Source organism: Pteropus alecto, unplaced genomic scaffold (genome assembly GCF_000325575.1).
Source record: "Pteropus alecto unplaced genomic scaffold, ASM32557v1 scaffold276, whole genome shotgun sequence".
NCBI lineage: Eukaryota > Metazoa > Chordata > Mammalia > Chiroptera > Pteropodidae > Pteropus > Pteropus alecto.
This window is the reverse complement of record NW_006438074.1, coordinates 341,346-364,578: the sequence shown is the minus strand read 5'-3', so window position 1 is coordinate 364,578 and position 23,233 is coordinate 341,346. Positions and strand designations below refer to the sequence as shown.

Below are 23,233 nucleotides of genomic sequence, written 5' to 3'. Positions count from 1 at the left end.
CCTCCTTTTGGGGCTCCTTTCTGACTCCAGCACCCACTTCGGGGGGTTCAAGGTACTTGGTTTGCGCTTGGCTCCGGCAGGACGGAGCGATGCCGCCATCCTAGTCTCGCGGGGACTTGGATCTCGTTCTTTCAGCGGGATCTGCCACTCAGTCCCGGGCTTCGCGGGCAGGGCGGGGCGCGGCGGGGCGCGACCGAAGCGTGGCCAAAGCGTGGCTCTGGCGAGTTCAGAGTACGGTTTGTTTTCGTGTCCCCTGAGCTTGACCCTGAGTGGGATCTGGGACCCAGAGGAGAAGGGAGTGGACGTTCGGGTCCCAGAAGCCGTGTGTGGCGGTTAGTCCCTGAGCAGGCGGCTCTGAGGCGCTCGGAGGGCTGGCAGGCCTTGTCTCCGGAGTACGGAGTACGGCCGGAGGTCGCGTTCTGCGGGCTTCCCGGCTCGTGGCCTCGTCCTCGGCCACAGTGCCGCGCTCAGCCGTGAGCACCGCCGCATGGTTAGAGTGTTGGGGACGGACTCGTGTGAGGGGAAGCGAGTAGGCTGTGAGCGTAAGGCCTCGAGCCGCCAGGACTAGCGAACTTCCTGCTTCAAAACGCGCGGGAAGGACCACTCCAAGCTGTGGGTACCGAGAGATACGAAGCCCGCCTCAGGGGTATTTTGTAAAGTGACTTGGCAGGCCTGTGAAAACCTCCACCTTTTGGTGGTTAATTCGTAGGTGTAAAACCGCACTGTGCCCGTAGGTTTTACCTCGCTGTTGGTGAATGGCTTTCTTTAGGAATCTTGCTACTCATAGTAGTACACACGCGGAGAAAAGACATATTTGGAGATATTTATTTTAAAGGGTGTATCTTTTTGAGAAATCTGGATGTCTGTGGACTCCAGAATATTCAGTGACTTATTTCAATACCACATATAAACATTACGAAGGCTCCTCCAGAAATTTGTCATGCAGCAGCAGCAACGTTCAGCATGTATTTATTAAAGTCTCTACTAGACTGAAAAAGGGTCTCTGGCCTGCCCAGTTCTTGCTCCACCCACATTTTCTGTAATAATGCTATGTTAACAAGGTTGTTACTGAATATATGCTGTTTTGCGTATGACCTCAGAATACTCTTTATTATAATTTTTTTTTTTTAAAAGACAGTATCCAAGATGGATGACAGCCTATTTGTCAGTTTGGACAGACTTTTGCTAGAATTTGGTAGGTATAAAATGAAAACAAAGAAATAGGTAACTATTTGTATTATTATTTGATATTTTAACAATGAAGTGAAGTCACAAAAGAATTATTTATTTTAGTTTTCCAGTATAAGCAAGATATACGTAGTAAAGAAGATATGATTCAACGAATAAATAGTAAGTAGTTTTGCATGATAAAAACATTTTAGTTTTTAATTTTTTTATGGCATTTAAGGTAATATGCAGTTGCTTTGCTTAGGGTAACTTATAGTTGGCATTATAATTTTTGTGCCTGTTGTATTTAGTGACAATAATGAGCTATTTACCCTAACTACAATTTTTCAGTAATAAAATGCTGTATTCAGAATTTGATTTGTTTTGAAGAATTTTACTGTAAGCTGAAATGACCCCTTAACTAAGAGAAGTTGAAAATGTTATTTTCCTCAAATAACACAGGTTATTTCAAACATTTGAGTGAATTTTTTTATCTTTTTAAAAATCACCAAAAGTCAGGAGCCAGGATTGATGGATGCCATGCTTTCAGGAATCATAATACTGAAAAATAATATTTTGAGTGAAATGACAAAGCAAATTACATAAATACAGTATTTTAAGATTCTATATAAAAACTACCAAAAGAAAATTGAACCATTAAGTTCTTAATAGTTCTTAAAAGGTAGAATTTGGTTATCTTTTGTGCAACAAAAAGGAATACAGAGTATTAAGAATTTATTTTAATCTTTTAAAGAAATTGTATTTTATGTGTATATTATATTTAGTCTTTAGTAACAGAAGTGAAAGTGCACTTACTAATGGACATGGAATTGATGAAGATAAATTTCACTTTTGTCAACAACAAAACTCATATTAGTGTCGATCGTATGAGTAAATATTTACATGAACTCATAGTATCATTTGGTACCATTGATCTTAGATATCACTTAATCTAGCCCTTTTATGTTAAAAGGGACATTTATTTCTCTTAAAACCCAAACACAAATTCTTAGCTTCTGATTCTATGAGCAAGCCTGGCTCTGGTTCTATGCTTCTTAGTATAGAGCCCTTCCCATCTCAAGCCTCATTTTCTCTCCATTTTCTGGTTCTCCTCCTTTTAGGTAAGTTGCCATACTGCTTTTTCCTACTGTATTTGTTTATTTTAATTCATGATTCCTACTTTAAGAAAATAATTATTTTCTCTTTCCAGAAACCTTTGAAGATGTTAAACAATACAAAGCAACTATTTGTAAGATACATGAAACTATAAATACAACAGAGGAGGAAATTGGTCATTACCGCAAACATAGTAAGGAAATCAATAACAGCTGTAGTAAGTGAGTATTTGAAAGAAGAGAACTTTCAATAATTGCCACTAGATTCTTTTATTCAAGGTTTCTGAGTTTATAGTTGAAGACTGCTGTTTTAAAGTATTTTTTATTAATACAATGATGAATTAGGTCTTATATTATCTCGTTATATGCCACTGTAAACTGGAATCATAGGGTCAAAAGAAAAATAGAAGTGCTATAAGAGCTCTCTAATTCACATCCAATTAGTGTAAATACAGAATTTTAAATAATCTAGGCTCAGTATATAAAATTCCTATTACATGAATAAATTTGAAGTAATTTCCATCTTTGGAAATTATCATGAAATTAGTAGCTTTTTGAAATAAAAATATTCAGTATGTTAAGAATTCTTTCACCATGGCTTCAGGTTTTGGATTCCAGTAGTTTAATCCATTAAAAGACATATTTTGAAATAAAAATTTGTTAATGAAACTTTATTGTCTATTACAAAAAACAAAAATAAAATGTGTTAACTTTCTGTATTTAATTTTATGTGGACCATTGTCTTTGTATTAAGTACTATACTTTAGAATAATATTTGTTTTGAAATATTTTGTTACTTGAAATTTTGACAAGCCTTTTAGGTTTTTACCCCATTACTTTTTTATACTGTTTTCCAAATTTTATCAAAGTAACACATACTTAGTATAAAAATTCAAAACTTATACAGATGTATGGAGTAAAAAGTTTTTCCCAGCCCACAGTCCCCACCCCTATCCTGTCCTCTTTTAGAATCTGAAAAAAAAGATTAAGAAAGAGCTAGAGGGAATATATGGACAATACTTAGAATGGAAGCTGCCATAGTATATGCTAAGTTTAGATTTTTCACATTGGTAACATTTTTCAAGTTATCTAATAAAACAAAAAAAATATAATATGACTTTATACTTACCATCTTATTTTATAATTTATTTTGACTTAGTTTCTTCATAGATCAGAAATGTATAACAAATTGACTTTCTGAGTTTCAAAGGAGAAAAAAGCCTCTTTTTAGCTCTTATCCTAGTTCTTTGAATGTTCACTCCAAAAGAATTTCTTAGCCAAGATCTTAGAAGTATGATGAGAAAGAAAGCCTGATGTTGTAGTGTTGCAGAGTATACACTAGAAATGCTGTAGCAATACACAGTCCAACTATGCCACATTTACTTCTTCCTTAGTCATGGTACTAAAATAGGTTTTATGTAAAAATTAACAGATACTGACATTTGAGCATATGTATGATTGCATGAAGGATGGTAATGGTGGTTGGTGATTGTAGATCAGAATATTTTTCTTGATGTAAGCTTGTTTTCTCCAGGAAGAGAAGATTTTGCTTTATCTTTAAATGGTTGCATTCATTTTTATGATCTCTTACAGTTTGTTTATCCTTCTGAAATACTAATTATAATATTTTTTTCCATAGCTGGAAGCCAACATGTGATGTTTTTCGTAAACATGAAGACTATATGCAGGAGCAGTTTATTATTTATCAAGAAACTATTGAAAAAGACAAGTATAGTACATATATTAATTTAAGCTTATCAATTCTATAAGTTAATATTAATAGGATCTGCTTTGTTAAACTGTCAATTGAAAAATGTAGGAATTTTGTACGCCGGGGAGGTTTTGTTTTGTTTTGTTTTAAAGTAAAACCAGTGTTTTGGACTCAGGCAAGTATGGATGCTCTCTTATCCCTAGGTAGATGTATCTTGTTAAGTAGGATAGTGCTGGGACAGTGGTCTGCTTCAGGTTCCACAATTGTATTCTCAGTCAGTAAGCCTATTAACCAAGTGTTTAGACAGGTGCAACCCCTGCCAGGTCCCTGGGAGGGCTCCTGCTTGGTCACTGGATGAGTCTGTGGGTGGTTAGGACTGGCCCTGGCTTGGAGGGACTGGAACTGAGCCTCAGGGCTGTTTCAGGTTTTTCCGCCAAGATCGAGGTCTGCAGTCCTGGCTCTGGACTGCTCCCTGACTGCAGCTGGAGGGGCTGGAGCCAAGTGTAGGGCTCTTTCAAGAACTCCGAGGGTGCATATGGAAGTATCTCCTAGGTCCCTCGGCTGGTAGATCTGCTAGTGGTCTTCCACTGTGAGGTGGCTAGACCCAGATATAGGGCCCTTCAAGATCAATGGGAGTGTAGATGAAGTGTCTCCTACTGAGACCTTGGATTCTCAATACTGCTAACAAACTTTGGCTTTGAGGGAGCTGAAGCCAAATACAGGCCCTTTAAGGATCTTTAGAGGCACAGACAGGAGTCTTTATTGCTGGATCCCTGTGCCATCAGGACTCTGGTAACTGTAGTTGTAATGGAGTGGAACCCAGTTACAGTACTCTTTCAGAATCCACAGTCTGACTGAGTTTTGCGGGCTTAGCCCCAGGGGCTTTTGGACTATGGCCACGAGGAACTGGAGGCAGTTCAGGGTCCACAGCTGGGACGGGTCTGTATGCCTATTAGTTGATGACTCCTGTGTGTACCTTGGTGTGTTGGTGATGGTGACAGACCCAAAGCCAAATGGGAATGTAGCTGAATTCTCAGGAGTATGGAATTGTTTCTAGGTCCGTAGCTAGGACTATAGTCAGCAAGTAGCCACCAGGATGTGAGCATGCCTCTCACAATGGCTCTCCTCAGTCTTGGACTACACCAGGGTTTCATAGTCTCCTAGCTGGATCCCAAAACTCCCACAAAAGCACTTTTTTTCCATGATGGATGCCAAATTATTGTTGGGAGAGGGAGTGATATGTGTGAGGGATGTTTTATTCTGCCAATTTGCCGACATCACTCTTATTTTATATTTTAATTAAAACATACAGTGTAGAGTGTAATGTCCTTTATATTCAAAGATGGGTGTTAAAGAAGACCCAATCTCCATCTCTTTGGACATTCAAGGTATAGATTGCCATTGGCATTTGAAATCATGGAAATAGATGAGATTTCTCAGGGAAATGTAGAGAACAAAATGAAGAGAAAGCTAGAATACATGATCATTCAAGGAATAGGCAGAAAGTGGAATTAGTGAACAAGACCCTGCTTCAGTCCAAAAAGGGTTTGAGATAATTTGTGTAAATAATACCAAAATGTTAAAAGAAAGCTGGATTCAAAGATCAAGACTTCAGGGAAGTAAGGATAATATAGGAAGATGAAGCCTTTGATCTGGATAGAAATTCATACTACGTGGTCTTACATATTTGTTAGATATAGGCACAAATTAGGCTTTGAAATTCCTAGTAGTAAAGGCATTGTGGAAATGTGATCAGTTTGGAATTCAGAATATTCATTTAAAAAACAGTCATTTGTTTAGGATAAGCAGAGATTTTTCTGGGTACTGAGAATTAAGAGATTTTCCCCTGGATTCTCATGAAGTGGAATCCCTCACACATATCACTCAAATTGTGCAATATGGTAATCAGTATCTTTAGAGTTCTCCCCTAAATAAACACAACATATATTATTGTTTTTTTAAAATATCTCCTAATATAAACTTTGGCTATAAAAATTATTAAAATGATTCTGTGATCAGAAGTACAATGGATCATAAGAAAATACAATGAGCAATTATATGCCAAAAAGCTGGACAATCTGGAAGAAAAGGACACATTCCTAGAAACATACAATCTTCCAAGACTGAGTCAAGAAGAAACAGAAAATCTGAACTGACCAGTTACCACCAATGAAATCAAATCAGTAATCAAAAAAGCTCCCATAAAACAAAAGTCCTGGACCAGAGGGCTTCATAGGCAAATTTTACCAAACATTCAAAGAAGAATTATCACCTATTCTCAAACTATTCCAAAAAATTCAAGAAGACGCAAGGCTCCCTAACTCTTTTTATGAGGCCACCATTACCTTGATTCCAAAACCAGGTAAAGACATTACAAAAAGGAAAACTATAGGCCAATACCTCTTATGAACATTGATGCAAAAATCCTTAAAATATTAGCAAACTGAATTCAGCAATACATTAAAAATTCATATACCATGATCAAGTTGGATTTATTCCTGGGATGCAAGATTCAATATCTGCAAATCAATTAATGTGATACCACAAATTAACAAATCAAAAGATAAAAACCATATGATCATATCAATAGATGCAGAAAAAGTGTTTGCCAAAATCCAGCATCCATTTATGAGAAAAACTCTCAGCAAAGTGGGAACAAAGGGACCATACCTCAACATGATAAAGGCCATAATGTGACAAACCTACGGCTAACATAATGGGGAAAGGCTAAAAGCATTTTCCTTAAGATCAGGAACAAGATAAGGATGTCCACTTTGACCACTCCTCTTCAACATTGTATTAGAAGTTTAGCCACAGCATTAAGACAAGAAAGAGAAATAAAAGGCATCCAAATTAGGAAGAAGTATAACTCATCATTTGCCGATGACATGATACTATATGTAGATAACCTTAAAGATTCCACCAAAAAACTTATAACTGTTCAATGAATTCAGTAAAGTAGCAGGTTAAAAAATAAATATTCAGAGGTCAGTGGCATTTTTATACACCAATGATGAACTTTCAGAAAGATATTAAGAAAACCTCATTTATAGTTGTGTCGAAAACTATAAAATACCTGGAACTCAAATTAACCAGGAAGGTAGAAGACCTGTTTTCAGAAAATTGTGTCATTGAAAAGAAATTGAAGCAGATAGATAAATGGAAGCATATACCATGCTCATGGGTAGGAAGAATCAACATTGTTAAAATGGCCATACTACCCAAAGCAATCTATAGATTCAATGCAATCTCTATCAAAATACGAATGGCATTTTTCAGAGAGCTAGAACAAATAATCCTAAAATATATATGGAGCCATAAAAAACGTCAAATAGCCATGGCAATCTTCAGAAGAACAAAGTTGGAGGTATCACACTACCTGATATCAAACTATACAACAAGGCTACAGTAATCGAAACAGCATGGTGCTAATGTAAAAACAAATTGATCAATGGAACAGAATAGAGAGCCGAGAAATAAATCTACGCTTATCTGCTCAATATATGACAAAGGAGGTAAGAATATACAATGGGGTAAAGACAATCTCTTCAATAAATGGTATTGGGAAAATTGGACAGATACATGCAAAAAAAAAAGCTGAACCACCTTCTTACACTGTATACAAGACTCAAAATGGATTAAAGACTTAAATGTAAGACTTGAAACTATAAAACTTCTAGAAGAAAACATAAGCAGTAAACTCTCTTGATATTACTAACAGGAATTTCTTTTCAGATATATCTCCTTGGGCAAGGGAAACAAAAGAAAAAATAAACGGGACTATGTCAAACTAAAAAGTTTTTGAACAGCAAAGGAAATCAACAAAACAAAAAGACAGCTGACTGGGAGAAAATATTCGCTAATGATACATCTGATAAGGGATTAATATCCAAAATATATAAAGAACTTATACAATTCAACAACAACAAAACAATCCAATTAAAAAATGGGCAGGAGACCTGAACAGATACTTCTCCAAAGAGGAAATGCAGATGGCTAATAGACATATGAAAAGATGTGCAAGGTCGCTAACCATCAGAGAAATGCAGATTAAAACCACAATGAGATATCACCTCACACCTGTCAGAATGGCTATCAATAAATAATAAAACAGCAAGTGTTGGCAATGATGTGGAGAAAAGAGAACTCTCATATGTTGGTGGGACTGCACATTGGTACAACCACTATGGAAAACAGTAAAAACAATAATTTGTAAAGATCTATGCACTCCAATATTTGTGGCAGCACAATTTACAATAGCCAAGATATGGAAGCAACCTAAATGCCCATCAACAGACGATAGGATATAGAAGTTATGGTTCGTATATACAATGGAATATTACTCAGCCATTAAAAAAAATGAAATCCTACCATTAGCAATGATATGAATGGACCTAGAGGTTATTATGCTGAGTGAAATAAGTCAGACAGAGAAAAATAACTACCATATGATTTCACTTTTATGCGGAATCTAAGGAACAAAAAGAAACTAATCAAAAACAGACTTAAAAACATAGTGGACAAATTGTGATGGACAGAGGGGCGGGGTGTTGAGGACTGGGAGAATGCGGTGAAGGGTTAAAGAAGTACAAATTAGTAGTTGATAGTTGGTCATGGGGATGGTGAGCCTGGCAGAGGGAATGCAGTTAGCATTAATATGGTGACTAGGTGGAGGGCCAGGGGAGGGAGAGAACAACTGGGGGGATCGTTTTATGAACTATATAGATGTCTAACCATTGTACTGTATACTTGAAACTAAATAAATAATTTTAAAAAATTTGATTCTGTGAGGGGCTAATGTAAACCAGTCCGAATATAAATCTTTTTGTTAGTGCTTGTTGTAGATGACTTCTCGTCGCTCGCCAGAGGTGTTAAAGTGAAAATAGCTATCTCTTTCTTAAACCAGTCACATGGGTTGATTGATTTGATGACTCAATACCAGGCATTTATAAAAAGAAAAGAGTCTATTTGTTGGTATCATGGATAATGAAGGAAGTAGAGGAACCAGCTCTTTGTTTCTCTCCCATCCCTGCCCCAGGCATTCATGAAGACTAGTATTGTGGCAACAGATGAGATAGTAATGACTCTCCTTGAATCATGACTTGGTTCTGCTGGGCTCTGCCAGAGTTACTGTACAGAGTATGTTAGAAGAGTGAGCATGAATATGTAATATGAACAGTATAGATGTTGTATGCTAATCTCATCCGAAACTGGTGACTCAGACTCAGTTTTCTTATAAGTATTTCCCTTCTCCCTGGACAATTTCCCTAAGTGAGGGCTTAATTAGCAAATATGCATTTAGAGAAATAGAAGCTTGTTTGGGGTTCAACTGCTTTATCTTATTAAAAGAGACAGTTTAGTAATATTAAGAAATTAAAACACTTAAGGTTCAGACATATTACCCAGTACAAGGCTGTTATCCTTACTTCTTATTATAAAGCAGTTTCTGAATACTCTTTCTTTTCTCATCTGCTAAAGTGAAATAATCATTATAGTACCTTTTAAAAAATTTCTCCATATAGTATGGCTTGATTTAGAAAACAAAAAATTAAGGATTATATATTTTTAGAAAAATTTCTATGAATATTACTTGAAACTATTTGATAAGAATTGGATAAGAGGAACCAAGAATATATTTCCTATAATGAACCTGGATTGAACGTTTTCAGTACTGTAGGTCAGGACTGATAAACTTTTTTGTAAAGGGCAAGATAGTAAATATTTTAGGCTTTGTGGGCTATACAGTCTCTGTTGCAACTACTCAACTCATCTGTTGGGATGTAAGAGCAACTTTAGACAATATGAAAAGGAATGACTGCATACCTATAAAACTTTATTTGTGGACATTACAGTTGAAAAGTGAGAGTTAAGGAAAATTTGCAGCGCAGGCAGTATTGAGGGAACCAAGGATAAGTAGATACTTGACTTGCCTGTTGTGCTTAATTTAGTAGACTTTAACAAGTGATATTTAGAAAGCTTTTAGACATACTCTTGTTACAATGACATAATTTCTTTTAACAGAAAAATGTACCATGGTTATGTATGTCAATATAAAGATGTTTTGAAGCAGTACCAAATAAAATTCTCAGAAGCACCCCTTTCACTTGAATATTACCAGAAGAAAAGAGAACATGAAGAAATTCAAAACAGAGTGTTGGCATGTACTGAACAACTGAAAATGAATGAATCTATTTTTATAGAATTTCTAGGTATTAATATCTTTATTATATATATTTTAATTATGATATCTTCATAATGAAAAGAATATAATAACTAAGTCAAAAATATGACTTTGTTTTTCAGTGCCTGCTCCCTTTCCATCACTTACTAAATGGACATTACATATGTATCCACAATAGTATTTCTACTTAGAATTTTTATTATATAAGTATTATTTCTCTATTTTAATTGTTATATGTTTCCCTGGTGAGAATCACATAGATTCATTTTTGTTTAATTTAGAAATTTTAGAGGTCATCTGGGATTAGTTTTCATATGTTCATGTGATCAGAAGCAGACAATTTTAATGAAGATAAAGTGTTACATATATCTGGCTTTAAATGGCATATCTTAGCAACCAAACCAATGAAAAAGTCATCTTCTCTGTTTTACCAAAAAAAGAGTTCCAGTTAAGTCAATTTATTATTACTTGTTAGGATGCAAGGTGGTAAGGAGTCACAATTATTTATTCATCTATAGAAATTGATGACCTATCTTGTGCCAAGCAATACTCAAGAAGATACAGAGCTTTCTTGCAAGGATCTTTTAGTAGAGGAGACAGACATGTAAGCAAATTCTAATACAATGGCATTGTATTAGATGCTTAAGTAATTCTTAATTGGTCCAAGTCTCATTTGTTTGTAAAGGAAATCTTCCCTGATGATGAACTTGGAACTTTAGTCCTCTTCCAACCTCCGTAATCCTTCATATGCTTTCCTATCAGATTATATCAGACAATATTAAAAGGAATGACTGCATTCCAATAAAACTTTATTTGTGGACATTACAGTTGAAAAGTGTGATAAGAGTTAAGGAAAATTTGAAGGACAGACAGTATTGAGGGAACCAAGGATAAGCAGATATTTGATTTGCCTGTTATGCTTAATTTAGTAGACTTTAACAAGTGATATTTAGAAAGCTTTTAGATATACTCTTGTTATAATGACATAATTTCTTTTAACAGAAAAATGTACCATGGTTATGTATGTCAATATAAATATATTTTTTATCTCTGCATTTTACCTTGCTTCATTATGCTTCATCCTAAATTATCCTTTTAACTCCTTTGCTGCTTGTTCTCTCTATGTTTGGGTTTTAGCTTATTCTGTTGTTGTTCATTTGCTACCCATCTGTGTTTTAACTTCTCAATGGGGAGGGGCAGAGGTAGATGCAGAATGTACAGCAGGGGTTTAGGGAGTTGAATGTAGGATGGGATGAGATGTAGGATTGCATTGCAAACAAAAAGAAGTGATAGAGGCAGGGAGAACTGAAGATTAAGATTGAATTGTCTATATCTACAAATTTAAATTGATGCTTTTGATAACAACATAACATTATAAGTAATGTTCATGTGAAATTTTATGCTCTAGCATATAAATCATGTATTTTTAAGCAGAATGAGAAAGGTCTGACAGATTTTCTCTGGAGTTCTTGTTCACTACCTCTATCTTATTAAATTCTCCTAAATGGATTGTAGAGTAATTTAGGAAATTGTGGTAGCTAATAACCATGCAAGATATATGTTAACAGCTGAAAAAATTCTCTACTTGCGATTGAGTATAAATTCAGTTCAAGCAGAAAGTTCAGATAGAAGATCTAGCTCTCTTCTGAGTTCTGCATGGTACACTGATGAACCTTACAGAGCAAGAAAAGGGTGCATTTTAAATTTTGACTTTGAGAACGAATAAATTATGGAAACACAAAAAGTTAAATTTAGACCTGAATCAGTTATGTATTATTATTAGTCATGCCAAATGACATGATGAACTTGGGTACAAAAACAAAAGCAAAATACTACCCTGTAAAAATATTTAACTGAAAGAAAAAACTAATATTTTGGATGAAATGTTGTTTTTAAGCTCAGTATATAACATAGATAAACAAATTATCTTTGTTTGCTACATGGTTTTATTAGTTTTACCTCTGTTTTCAGATGCTGTTATTAATATTTCTTATTGCTTATGTGGAACATATAAATAATGTTACATGATTAATTATTTCTGATATAGTACATATATTATAAATATAAAATTTGCTCACATAAATAGTTCCTTAACAGATAAGGGTTTGTTTGAGATGTAAAACACAAGATATTCTTAAACATGCCAGAAATTTTTCTAAAATTTCATGTGAATTGAAGAAAGAAGTAGATGAAGTGGAAATAGAAATTAATTGTTTAAACCAGGTATGTATTTCATTATGTTTCTAATATATATATTTATATATAAGTGTAATGGTATGTTAGTTGACAGTCTTAGAAGAGCTATTTCTAAAGAGCCTAAATATGGACAAAGGCTTATGATAATTCGTTTGCCTCAGATTGCCTTGGAGCCAAAATGTGTATTAGGTATTGAGTATAGTTAACTCTGAGTTTTGGGTACTAACTTAACTTTCTTTGGGGACTGAGGAGAGAAGATGAAAGAACAAGATATAGCTTAATAACAGGCATTTAAAGAGCTACAATACTGTTCTCAAAAAAGAACAAGACAGTAAATGGTTTAAGGAACTTAATTTTGAAAAATTATGACTATAATCTTTATAGACCTAGGTTAGAACTAGTTTAGCCTTTAAAATTGATGATGCATGATATTTTCTTTTTAAAAAATTTTATTTATTTAAATTAATTTCAAGTATACAGTATATTGGTTAGACATCTATATAGTTTGTAAAACGATCCCCCCATTTGCTTCCTCCCTCCCCTGGCCCTCCAACTAGCCATCATATTAACGGCATTCCCTCTGCCGTGCTCCCCATCCCCGTGACCAACTATCAACTAATTTGTACTTTTTTAACCCTTCACCCCATTCTTCCATCCCCCAACCCCCCTCCCCTCTGTCTGTCACCAAATTGTCCGCTATATTTGTGTGATATTTTCTTGAACACATTTTTAGTGCCATCTATAGAAATGTAGATAGGTATGAAAACCCATCGAATTTAAAATATATCCAAATTTTGAGAAAAAAATGAATAGTTAATTTTCTAAAATTTTCTAAATTATCTGAAAATTGTGTTAAAGATGGTATAGTTATTTATAGATATGACATTCCAGATAACAGTAATATCATTTTAATAATTATATGAAAGTGGATTGACTTTCTTTAAAATATATGGTTACTATGTCTCTTTGTGGGGAATCAATATCTACTTTGTTTCTGACTGTCCTTTTTAAAAAAGGAGGGTAGAAGTTCATTGAAATCTAGATTTGCTAATGGAGGTGTAAAGCAGTATGATTTATTGTTAATTTGACTTGGTTTTAGCAACTTTCACTAAAAGCTAGCTAATAAAACCAAAAATATAAATTTTATGATTATATAGAAAACATATTTATTAGTTAAGATAAAGCATATATTTCTTAATGCTTTGCAGGTAATTATTTTCTGCTTCATCATTTTTCATTTTAGCAGATTGCAAGACTTTATGAAACTAAGAATCTTTCAGAAGCTCTGGAAGAAAACAATAAAAATATAGAGAACAGAAAGGAATTGAAAGAAAGGTATAGGTAAACTTTAAAATGTGATTTTGTGTATTCTTTCCCAAGCCACTAATAGTTACACAGTATCTATATACTTTTTTTTCTGTACAAGCTATTTTCTATTCATTTCTTATGAAAATATTAATTTATACTTTTAAATATTATAGACTAATATTCAAATCTTCTTGGGAGATTTGGGAGCAGCAATATTCTTACTTTTTTTTATCATCCTGTCACCAACTTGACCAGTTCTTTCTTTATCACAGAGACTGAAGATGAGCCAAAATGCTACTGAATCTGTGGCATTATGTTTCCTTGTTATTCATTCTAATGGTGATAAAATAGACATCAGTGGTGGAGGCATTTTTTTTAAAAGGTTGATTTTTGTCTGTTATTGTGTGACAGAAAAATAGGTGTATTAATGTTGCTGTTTCTGATAACCTTTCTACTTTTTCTCTTCTACCTTATACCCTTTTTCATTCTTCCTAAATTCCTCTCTTCAGGCTCTATTGCTCTTATCCTGATTTTTCACCACATTTCTATCGCACTTCCTTGGATCTGTTATTTTCTTGATTCTCCCACTCTCATGTCTCACATCCACAGTAATATGTTTTTAATTTTGTAATGAAATTGATTAGAAAAATAGGTAAATGTACAGAATTCCACGTTATTGACACATTTTTAATATTATAAAAATTATATTGAGAGGAACTTACATGACTAGTCATTTTTACTCTATATTTTGATAGTTATCAAATAATATCACTATTTAAGTTACTTAACTATCAGAAATTAAAGTTATTTCTTTAACTTAGGAAATACTCAATGAAATTATTCTTCCAGTGAAAAACTTGAAAGAACCGTTGGATTGTAATATTGTTTTAATAGTTTCTATATCATGCTAGTTGACTTGCTTCTAAGTAAATCTTTTTAAAGTTTGAAGTACTCCAAAATCTGGAGCATGCTATTGGTGGACAAAGTTTTGGTTTAAAATGTTTTTGGTGTGTTTAGAAAGTCTTTTAAAATAATTTTTTACATTTTAAAAATGAGAATGTGAAGAGCACTGGACTTAATCAGGAAAAGTTTGTTGTACCTGTGACACTAGAGAGTAATTTAATAATATTGGGCGGATCTGTTAAATCCTCTAGAACTCAGTTTTATTATCTGTGAAATGAGTTTTAACTATATAGTATCTAAATATCTCTTCTAGCTTTAATATATATTAACTTTTTTACTTAGCTAATATTTATTGTAATTCACTTCTCTCTTTAGAATTTTTGAAAAAGATGAACACCATATATTGAGTAAAATCTCTCAGAACAGTCAATTATTTCTTTCATATGAGCCTCTGAAATTAGTGAGACCAATAAGTATGCATTCTTCAGAACCAAGAGTTACAGGTACAGTATCTGTTTATCATTCAAGAAGTTTGTTTTCTTTGCAAACACATAGAAGAAATAGAAAGAAGCAGTTTTAGTTACAATTTGGTGTAACCAGGAACAATAGTAGAGACCCATAGACTTAAGAAAGTACCACTTTGATTTTTTCTGAGAGTAAATAAGATACGTACCTTTTATACCTAACTTTTTTTCTCTTTGAGAGAGAAGTCACTCACATTATTTAAAAAAAAAAGTTCTGGTCTGGTTGTATAGCTGTCAGAGGAGGATGAATAATTATATATTTTTCATTTGAAAAGTATTATCAATATGTCATTAAAGTGGGTAGCAAACTTGTGTTAATGGTATTTGTTACTTAGTTACTGAAATATTTGAATCATGTTTCATTTAATGGATCTGCAGATTAGATTAATGTCATTAGCTGTTTTTCTTCCCTGGTCATTAGTATCACCATTCTGTCTTCTTTGGTTCCCCATTATAAAGATGTAGTTCTGTCAGCTGGTTTTCATTTTCCATTCATAGTTATTGTAATAACTGTTATGTAGTGAGGAATTAAGAGTTATGTAATAATTTCATAAATCTATATTTTAATTTAAATTAAGTATTCATGTGACTTGATTTTTTTAAATGACGAGGTTAGGTTAAATGTTGGGCATGATATTTGGTTCTATCTCCGGAATTGATTTGAAGTTGAACAATTTAATAATCTAGATAAAAAAGAAGAAAGTTCTGTGAAGCAATCAAAGCTTGCCAATATTGACTTCAGACAAAAAGAAGATGCACAGGTAGATATTTCTTTTTTTAAAATATAAATTAAACGCTTGCTTTAAGTGAGATAGTGAATATATTGCATTTGGGACACAGTGTGTGTGTGTGAGAGAGAGAGAGAGAGAGAAAGAAAGAGAAAGAGAGAGAGAGAGAGAGAGAGAGAGAGAGAGAGAGAGAGAGAAAGAGAAATCAGCCATCAGTACAATCTCAGAGTCTAAAAAAAATCTTTAAAAAGTTTCAGCATGGCAGCCTGAGCATACACTGTAGCCTTCTTATATATTCCTAAAAATAACACAAAAGATATTTTAAAATACCAAACCCTGCACCCAGTAGACCAAAAACTGTGAGACATTTCTGTAGGAGGAAAACAGAATTGGATTGAAGAGGGAATTTGTGGCTCAGGACTTGCATAGTAGAATACTCTTACAAAAGATATAGTTCTGGGGACAACGGATAGGGTAATTGGTTGGGTTACTTCAGTGGGAATTAGTTAACACTTATTCATCTCATATTTATTTTGCCTTTGGCCAGGCATCAGCAATGGGATGATTGTCTCCAGGTGGAAGCAGTGAGTTTAGGAGCTTGGGTTAGAGAAAGAGATGGTACTCTGGGTGGTTCTTGATACTCATAAAAAATAAGGAGCATATCACCCCCAAAATTAGCTTCTGGTGTGGCACATCTCTCTTCCCCCATTCTTGAAAATAGTCCAGAGGGAAATTCTCATGAAAAATATAATTGCTTTCTATTATTCATAATTAATACACACAGACATAGGGGTAGTGGTGAAAGGTAATTGGTGAAGCTTATTCTAAATATGTATTAATAATAAAAATTTAAAAATCTGGTATTAAAATTCCAGATAATATCAATATGGGATGAAGGTAGAAAGTTAAATGAGAGAAATAAAAGTCTGCTCAAGTTCTTTTTGTGTTTGGGATGGAGGTAGGGAGAAGATACGAATACTGATTAACTCTGTGTATTGTGGGAAAGATGTAAATTTATGCACGTATATTAAACATTAAAGGGTAACCAACAGAAGAAATGGACTATAAGTTTTAAAACAGTAGAAGAAAAAAGATTAAATGAAGAAAACTTTGTCCAACAGAAGGCAGGAATGGGGGGAAAATAGCTAGAAATCTTTGTAAATAGAAAACAAATACAATGCAAAAATAGTTCTGAACAAATCAGTAATAATAAAGATGTGACATAAGTGCATCTTTGGAACATATAAACAAAATACAGCTGTATACTATTAGGAAAGCTGATTCTACTTGTCAAATGACAAAATAAAAGGATGGAAAATATATATCAAACAAAACCGAAGCAAATATAACAATGCCATATAAAATAGAGTTCAAGATAAAAACCAGTAGGGATAAATATAGTTCATGTTTTTTAAAAGAATGATTCACCAAGAAGTTATAACCACGATGCATCAAATTATACAGTTTCAAAATATATAAAGCAAAAATCAATAGAATTCGAAACATGCAATTGAATCCTTAGTTAAAATAGGATAACTATCAAAAAAGATACTGACTCTGAGTTTAGGGTTTGAGTTTGTCTATATGTGAAAGAATACAAAACCAAACCAATAAAATAATAGCATTTAAATAAGATAAACATTTATTTTTCTCTTGCGTGCCATAAAATTCTAAAGTAAGTGACTTGGGTTCACTTATTAGGGCTGATAGCACCATTTGTACAATTTCATTATTTCTCAGGCTCTCTCTAAACTTTCTTTTCCTGCTCTCCTTAAATGCTAAACTTTTGACTCAAGGTCAAATCATGGTCAGAAACTAACCAATGTAACTTTTCCATCATATCTGCCTTCCAGGCAGGAAAAAAGAAGGAGAGGAAGGCTAGCTGATTCAGTCCCATTTTAGAAGATCTTTCTTGGAAGCTCCTTAAACAATTTATTATGATCTTTTTTTGGCCAGAACTTAGTAATATGGCTACTTCCATCTGTGGAGAGGTTGAGAAATATAGGTGGTTTTGTTTTTGTTTTTGTTTTTAAAATCAGAACACAGAAGGAAAGTAGATTTTTAATAAGGTAGAAAACTAGCAGTTTCTGCCACAGGAATAAATCAAGTAGATAAAAAATAAGTAAGGATGTACAGGCTCTCAGTAACACGATTAGCAAACTTTGTGCCCAGCGCACAGAATTCAGTTAAATTTTCACAAAATTCAGTTTGCAGTATTCACAAAAATTATCATTTGCTAAAACAAAAAGGATATCTCAATCAATTCTAAAAAGTAGCTATCTTCACTTTTCCCAAGGAATGCTGTGATGGTTTAGCATTAGAAAAATCTATCAGTGTGAATCATTACATTAATAGATTAGTAAATTATTTTAAATAAAGATTTAAAATAGAAGATTTTTTTTAAAAAGTGTTAAGGAGACTGATACTACCAGATGTCAAAATGTTTTTTTTAAACTTTTATTATTGATATGTAATTCACATATCATAAAATTCATCATTTAAAAATGTACAATCTAGTGGTTTTTAGTATATCCACAAGATAGTGTAACCATTACCATTGTCTAATTCCAGAACATTTTTATCATCCCAAAATATTTTTAAACATTATCAAAATGCAGTAATTTTAGCAGTGTGGAACAAGAAAAGACAAACTGATCAGTAGACTACATCAAAATAAAAAACTATGATAAAAGATACTAATGAAATTAAAAGATGATGGAGTGGGAAGGTGATTGGTATTCAGAATGTCTAATATGTAAAGATACATCATAATTTTACAAATTAATAAACAAATAGAAATAGGCAAAAGATAAAAAAAAGCAGTTTACAGAATAGAGAAGACAAAGAGTCCCTAAACATAACAAGATGCTTGATCTCTGGAGTACAAGAAATGTAAATTAAACCAATGAGATACCTGGTTTCACCTATCAGATTTGCAGACATCAAAACGTCTGATAATGTCTAGTGAGGTCAACAACAGTGGGAGTATAATTTGATATATCTACTTTGGAGGGCTGGTTCACAGTTCTAATTAAAAATAAAAATGTATATACTAAGCACTTTCGCTTCTTGGCATCTATTCTAAACAAATACTTGTTAAAATACTTGTACCAGGAGGCACGTACAAACATGCCTTTAAAACATACATCAAAACAGTAACAACACTTGTTTTTTAAGAGGTAAGTATTCTTTAAGGGACAAGGTCTTTTTCTATGATCCAAAAGCACAATAAGATGACAAAATTAAGACCAGTAGTTGTTATAACAAAAATAAATGGGATAAACTTTTCTCTTAAATATATTTTTATTTTGGGTCAAATAAAAAGAATCAGGAACTCTTCAAAATGAGTGACTCAGGGAGAATGAAGTACTTGAAACAATACACAGTAAAGCAGTCTTTAAGATATTAAGCAAAATTTAGTTAAAATTAAAAATGAAATATTGCTCTTTCATATATAAAAAAGTTTCAAGCTTCAATCTTTTAAACTGCTGCTTTACTCTCTCTCTGTTCGATTTGAGATGTTATAGAAGATAGAGACACAGAAATCAGCTAATCCGTTGAGAAAATGGTAAGCTTCACTTGATTAGTCATGAATATAGGATAAAATTCTAAAAGGTTTACATTAACTGTAGAAATACTACTAAGCACAGTTACTATACTTGTCAAAAACATAAGATTCCTCGAGAGTCAAAACATTTTTGTTTCCCAGTATTTGATTGAATATTTTGTATGTAGTGGTTTCAGGTCATGTTTGTAGTTGATATTGAGAATAATGGTGATGATAAGGAGGAAGATGACAGTGCTCTTTGAGACCTCTGAGTAGCCATGGCAAGCCAAAAACTTCTGTTGTTTTGTGTTGCCAATTCTAATGCTTAGTTTCTTTTGTTCAGGTGTTTAATGACTCTGCTGTGAGTAACAATTCAAAATGTTCACATGTTATGGCTGTTAAAAGTTCACAAAATTTTCTGCCACTCAGGTAACTTTTAAAACTAAGAAAATGCTTTAATATCTGAAATAATTTATCAACTCAGCAAATAATGTAAAATTATATTTATTGTATTTTAGATTGTTAACTCCACAGAAACAATCAAATTGCAATATATGGTTTGAAAAAGGCAATACAGGTATTTGCTGTTTACATTTTCCCTAATAAGTGAATGTAACAAATTATATCAGGTTTTTATACTATTCAAATAAATTATTTGGATTGTTGCCTTTCTGGTTAATGGACCATGTATACCTGGTTTTTAAATACATTTTTTTGGTAAATATAAAACAAATAATTTCATTGTAAAAAATTCGGAAAACAGAGGAAAATATAAAAGATACAAAAATACCATACCGCCCAGACGTAACCAGTTCCATACATACTGGTGTATATTCTTGACTTTTTTCCTTTGCATATGTATGTTTTGTTCTTTTATATTTTTCCCACAGATTTGAAGCATACTATATATATAGTTTTGTATCCTTTTCTTCCCACTTGATAGACTGTGGAGGGTATTTTTCCATGTCATTAAGTAGATTTTATTTGTGATGACTGTATAATATGCCATTGTATGGATATATTATAATTTATTTAGCCATTCTCTCACACTGAATATTTTGTCGTTTCCAGTTTTTTTGCTGTTATAAATAATGCTACTACATTCTTTTATTTAAATCTTTTACTATCTTGGATTATTTTCTTTGAATGAAATCATTGGAAGCTCACAGAATATATATATTTATTATCCTAGAATCAATTAGCGTTGGAACTTAGATACACCTTTGAAAATACCAACTCTCTATGTGTATATATGTATATGTATACATGTATGTATGTATGAAGTATAGAATATATATACACACATATATTTTAATAACCCAGTAACAAATAACAATTATTCTACTCATATAAAAGTCTTCACCTCTTCTTGTCTATAGTCTCTATGACCATATGTTGAGACCATACCTAAATTATAATTGGAGTAGTATGTAGATTACTGATTCTTATTTCAATGTTTTAAAAATGGCTTATTCTGTCAGTATAAAAATTCTGTAAATATATGCATATTCAGTGTGGTCATATAATATACTGAGTCTGTTTCTTCTACTCTCAGTATAAGATTCAACCAATACAATATGCTTATTCCATGCAGATGGATATTCCTGCTTTCTTTTAGAGTAAAGAATTATAATCTGCACAGTTGATCTGTTCCATCTGTTTATAATCTTCTATATACATCAAGCTGACAGGATGTTAGACAAGAAAGGAATGGCTACTCTCTAGGAACAATACATCCCTAATACAGTTATGTGGGGAAATGCATATATCTGGTATATTCCTAGCTGCCATTGAGATATACAATGAGGCTTCATATTCAAAAAGGCATATAATTATCTCAGAAGAAAAAAAGATTCTCTTCAATACTATTCAAGCCTATCTTTTGAAGAAGTTAATATGTGTTGAAAATAATAGTTGTGACTTAAATATAAGAGGCAAATGGAAAAACATCTATTCAAGATAGGAAAAGATTTCTTAAATAAGAATTAAAAAGAAAGATCGGTAAATTTGGCTATGTTAAAATTAAGAATTTATGTTCATCAAAAGACACATAAAAAGAATGGAAGGCAAGGTGATATATTTTCAATACATTAAACTGTCAAAGGACTTGTCTCCAAAAAATGTATAAAGAACTACAAACCAAGAAAAAAGACAGACAGCCCAACTGGAAATTTGTGCAAAATATGAATAGGCGCTTCAAATAGAGAACTTTTGTGGCAGATAAACATATGAAAAGTTGTTTAGCAAATCAAGATACTGAAAAATAAGACCACAGTGGGATACTGTTACATGTCCACCAGATTAACAAAATTTGGAAAGTCTGACAATACTAAGTGTTGATGAGAATGTAGGACAATAGGACAACAGGAAGTCTCATAACCATTAATAAGAGCTGTCATTTATAAATGACCATATGTTGAGACCATACTTAAATTATAATTAGAACTAATAATTTTTTCTGGTGAAATGGAATTATTTCCTAGGGTAGCTTGGGAAGACCAATTGCCACAACAAAAATTGGTAAATAGTTTGGAAACTAAACATTAGAAAATAGTTTAACATCTGGTAAAATGGAAGATACACATAACCTATATGTTGTAATTCCACTCCTAGGTATATACCTGGAGAAATCCAAGTACATACATGCAAGTACATATGTAAAAGAATGTTTGTAACATTATTGTTTATAATAGCCTCAAAGCAGAAACACTTTAAATGCCCATTTGCAGTAGAATGGATAGATAGATATATATTGTGTTTGTACAATGGAATACTTTACATCAAAATAAGCATACTTTGCAGCAGTACAGAAGAATCTCACCAGCATATGCTAAACAAAAAAAGCAAGATAAAGAGCACATAAATTATTATTTCATATAACATTTTAAAAATAGGAAAAACAAACTGTTGCTTAGATGATAAAACTATATAAAGTGAATCAAGGAAATGATTTACTACAGAAGTTAGGATACTGTTTGCATCTATGGAAGAGGATATAAGGACAATAGGGCCTTTTGGAGTACTCATAATGTTCTGTTTCTTTTCCTGGGTGGTGGTTACATGGGTGTTCTTATAATTTTGCTTGTTAAATGGTTTACATAGGTTTTATTCTTATTTTTATGTGTTCAGTTGAATTATATGAAATTGCCTTTTTGTAGGTCAATAACAGTTAAATATTGACTAATATGTTTTATTTATAATTAAATTGCAAAAAGAAAAAATAGTTCTCATATAACAAACAGATGCTGAGTGTGCAGATAAAGAGACAGTAAGACAATTGAGAGAATCAAAATGTACTTCACAAGTAAGTCAAATGTTTGGTTTCTAATTTCTAAGCAAAATATTCCAGTTTAAAATATTCCATTTCTATTTTAACTTTAGGATTAGTATTATAAAGATTATTTATGTAAGGTCTAGATGTTATTAGTAATCAAGTTTCTGTGTAATCAAGTTGCTATAGTATTGCAGAATCTATCCCTTAGGGGAGTTTAGATTAAAAACTGAAGCTACAAAAAGTTTACGTAAAAAATACAAAAATAATTGCCATTAATAATTAACTGTATACTGACGCCACAAATAAATCATAACTGAAGAAACGTATTTTGTTTGGTGAGATTGAATAATTTCCCAAGGCAATTTTAGACCAGTGGTTATTACATAAATATCTTCAAAATAATTTTTAATAATGGAAAGCTTTAATGATGAAAGATGTAGACAATGTATACCAACTTTACTGTAGCTACTAAGGGTTAAAACAAGAGAAACAATGTAGTAGTATTCTGCTGTAAAGAAATACAGGTAAATTTAAATTTCTTTTGGTGGAGGGACCCAAACTGTTTCTGTAATGGGATTT

The 23,233-nt window shown here is 32.8% G+C and overlaps 1 protein-coding gene across 1 annotated transcript in view; it reads left to right on the top strand.

Annotated features, from left to right (window-relative positions):
* Positions 1–1,146: 1,146 nt before the first annotated feature.
* The window catches only part of CUNH14orf39 (chromosome unknown C14orf39 homolog), a 32,623-nt gene continuing 10,536 nt past the window's right edge, over positions 1,147–23,233 (top strand). The window contains exons 1-13 of the mRNA XM_006915172.1: positions 1,147–1,195; positions 1,294–1,350; positions 2,378–2,504; positions 3,922–4,011; positions 10,015–10,202; positions 10,297–10,339; positions 12,277–12,397; positions 13,614–13,705; positions 14,957–15,084; positions 15,793–15,866; positions 19,724–19,809; positions 19,899–19,957; positions 22,623–22,684. Of these exons, the coding sequence (XP_006915234.1) occupies positions 1,147–1,195; positions 1,294–1,350; positions 2,378–2,504; positions 3,922–4,011; positions 10,015–10,202; positions 10,297–10,339; positions 12,277–12,397; positions 13,614–13,705; positions 14,957–15,084; positions 15,793–15,866; positions 19,724–19,809; positions 19,899–19,957; positions 22,623–22,684 (1,176 nt within the window). The remainder of the gene's footprint in view (positions 1,196–1,293; positions 1,351–2,377; positions 2,505–3,921; positions 4,012–10,014; positions 10,203–10,296; positions 10,340–12,276; positions 12,398–13,613; positions 13,706–14,956; positions 15,085–15,792; positions 15,867–19,723; positions 19,810–19,898; positions 19,958–22,622; positions 22,685–23,233) is intronic.